At 32.5% G+C, this 2369-nt stretch overlaps 1 protein-coding gene across 1 annotated transcript; it reads left to right on the top strand.

Annotated features, from left to right (window-relative positions):
- Positions 1 to 894: 894 nt before the first annotated feature.
- On the top strand, positions 895 to 1806 carry LOC110540595 (olfactory receptor 4C11). The gene is given in 3 exon segments (XM_021627350.2): positions 895 to 1147; positions 1150 to 1696; positions 1698 to 1806. Coding segments are annotated over 3 exon segments (909 nt in total).
- The last annotated feature ends 563 nt before the right edge of the window (positions 1807 to 2369 follow it).

Below are 2369 nucleotides of genomic sequence, written 5' to 3'. Positions count from 1 at the left end.
AATCGGCTCATATGTGTATGTTTGATAAATACATTTACTGTTTTTGATAACTTTGGTTTTTATTGTCTACCATTAGAATATACATGTTATAAGTTAATTAAAATATTATCTAGTATTCAAATAAACATAGGTATATATAAATACTTATGTGTGGGTCATTATATGAAATCCTTCATAATGAGCATAATATGAATCCCACCAAAATTTCAGTAATGAATTAAAATAGCATTGTCTCCTTAAATCTGAAAATTAAGGAAACTTGATTTATTTCAGATGTTGTCTCTTCATTCCTGAAGATTCAAATATGTGTTTCTGATAAAAATTTCTCAAATAACACCTGTAAAAGTTTAAGACCTATTAAAGCAGAATAGATTAAATTTGGAAAAGTAATTAAGTCATTCTTACTGTGGACTATGCAGACAGGGCTGTTCTTCAAAGATTTACGTTCATTATTTCTCATTTGTCAGTTTCACATATTTAAATAATCACTATCTGAATGTTTAAAATATATAGCATGTCTTCTTGTATAGCTACAGGGTTCAAACAAAATGAAAGTATATAAACATAAGAAATATTTTTAATGTTTTCAATAAACTAAACATAAGTAGATCGTGCATAAATCTAACAAGCACATTTCATTCAGAAAGTTACTACTCCTATTACATCTCCAAAATTATTGTTTACCTCAAAAAATTGGCTCTTTGATTATTTGAATGTGCTGTCTGTTTAGTAAGTATTAAATTACTATTTTCAGAACAAAATAAGCTGAGAAAATGCCAAGTGATACCTCACTGGAAAGATCTTATGGAACTTCCAATTTAGCTTGCGTTATATTTTCCATTTCTCTTTTTCAGATTATTTCTGCCATGTGATTTCCTCCCATGGACTGACACAATGCAGAAGAACAGCAGTGTCACTGAGTTTATACTGTTAGGGTTGACACAGGATCCCCTGAAGCAGAAAATGGTGTTTATAATCTTCTTAATTTTCTATATGGGGACTGTGGTAGGGAATACACTTACTATTGTAACGATCAAGTTCAGCCAGACACTTGGGAGTCCCATGTACTTCTTTCTGTTCTACTTGTCCTTTGCTGATTCCTGCTTCTCAACATCCACAGCCCCAAGACTCATTGTGGATGCCCTCTCTAAAAGAACATCATTTCTTACAATGAATGCATGACACAAGTCTTTGCTCTCCATTTATTTGGCTGCATGGAGATATTTGTCCTCATTCTCATGGCTGTTGACCACTACGTTGCCATCAGTAAACCCTTGTGTTACCCAGTGGTCATGAGCCGGCAGGTCTGTGTCATCTTGATTGTTCTTGCCTGGATAGGTTCTTTCATTCATTCCACTGCTCAGATTGTTTTGGCCTTGAGACTTCCCTTCTGTGGGCCCAATTTGATTGACCATTATTGCTGTGACTTGCAGCCCTTGCTGAAACTTGCCTGTATGGACCCAAATATGATAAATCTGCTGTTAGTGTCTAACAGTGGTGCAATTTGCTCGACCAGTTTTATAATTTTAATTATGTCCTATTTTGTCATCTTATACTCTCTGCGAAACCATAGTGCAGAAGGGAGGAAAAAAGCACTCTGTTCCTGCACTTCTCATATAATAGTAGTTATCTTATTCTTTGGGCCCTGCATATTCATATATGCATGGCCACCAACTACTTTTCCCATGGACAGATGGTAGCAGTATTTATACCATTGGGACACCCTTTCTCAACCCAATAATTTATACATTAAGAAATGCAGAAGTCAAAACTGCCATGAAAAAGTTATGGCATGTTAAATTATGACTGAATAAATCCAGATATCAGATATCATAACTGAACATTGCAGATATAAGATACAGCTGAGTTCTTAATAATCTTGATTAAATTAATGAAAAGATAAAAAAATGATAGAAAAAATTACATTTCTCTCTCATTTTCTAAATATAAACTAAGAAATGTTGATTGAGACAATCATGTAGAAAATAAAGTTTTAAATCAATTAAACAAAATCAGACACATACTCCAGTATTGTCACTAGTCAGGAAAAGAAATTTGAAAAGATTACTGCATTTTTTCTGAAAAACACAAAAGATTGACTTGGCTGCACACTTCAATTACCAGAGAAATAAAAAAAAGTATTCAAAATCAAAGTGTTATTTCTATCCATGCTTTATGTAGCTACAGAAGACAAGCATTTATTCTATAAAGTAGAACTCATTAGGAATCTATTCAATAAAATATGTGTTTAAGAATTACATATCCTAAAATAATACTCCTAATTAATGGCTCCAATAAATTTCTAGGCATAGTATTTTGTGTCATTATTAAACATAGTGTAGGTTAATCCATAAATTAATGTGTGCATT

The sequence above is a fragment of the Meriones unguiculatus genome, chromosome 21, assembly GCF_030254825.1.
Source record: "Meriones unguiculatus strain TT.TT164.6M chromosome 21, Bangor_MerUng_6.1, whole genome shotgun sequence".
Classification (NCBI taxonomy): Eukaryota; Metazoa; Chordata; class Mammalia; order Rodentia; family Muridae; genus Meriones; species Meriones unguiculatus.
Note: the sequence above shows the minus strand (reverse complement) of the source record. Positions and strands in the feature narration are given on the sequence as shown.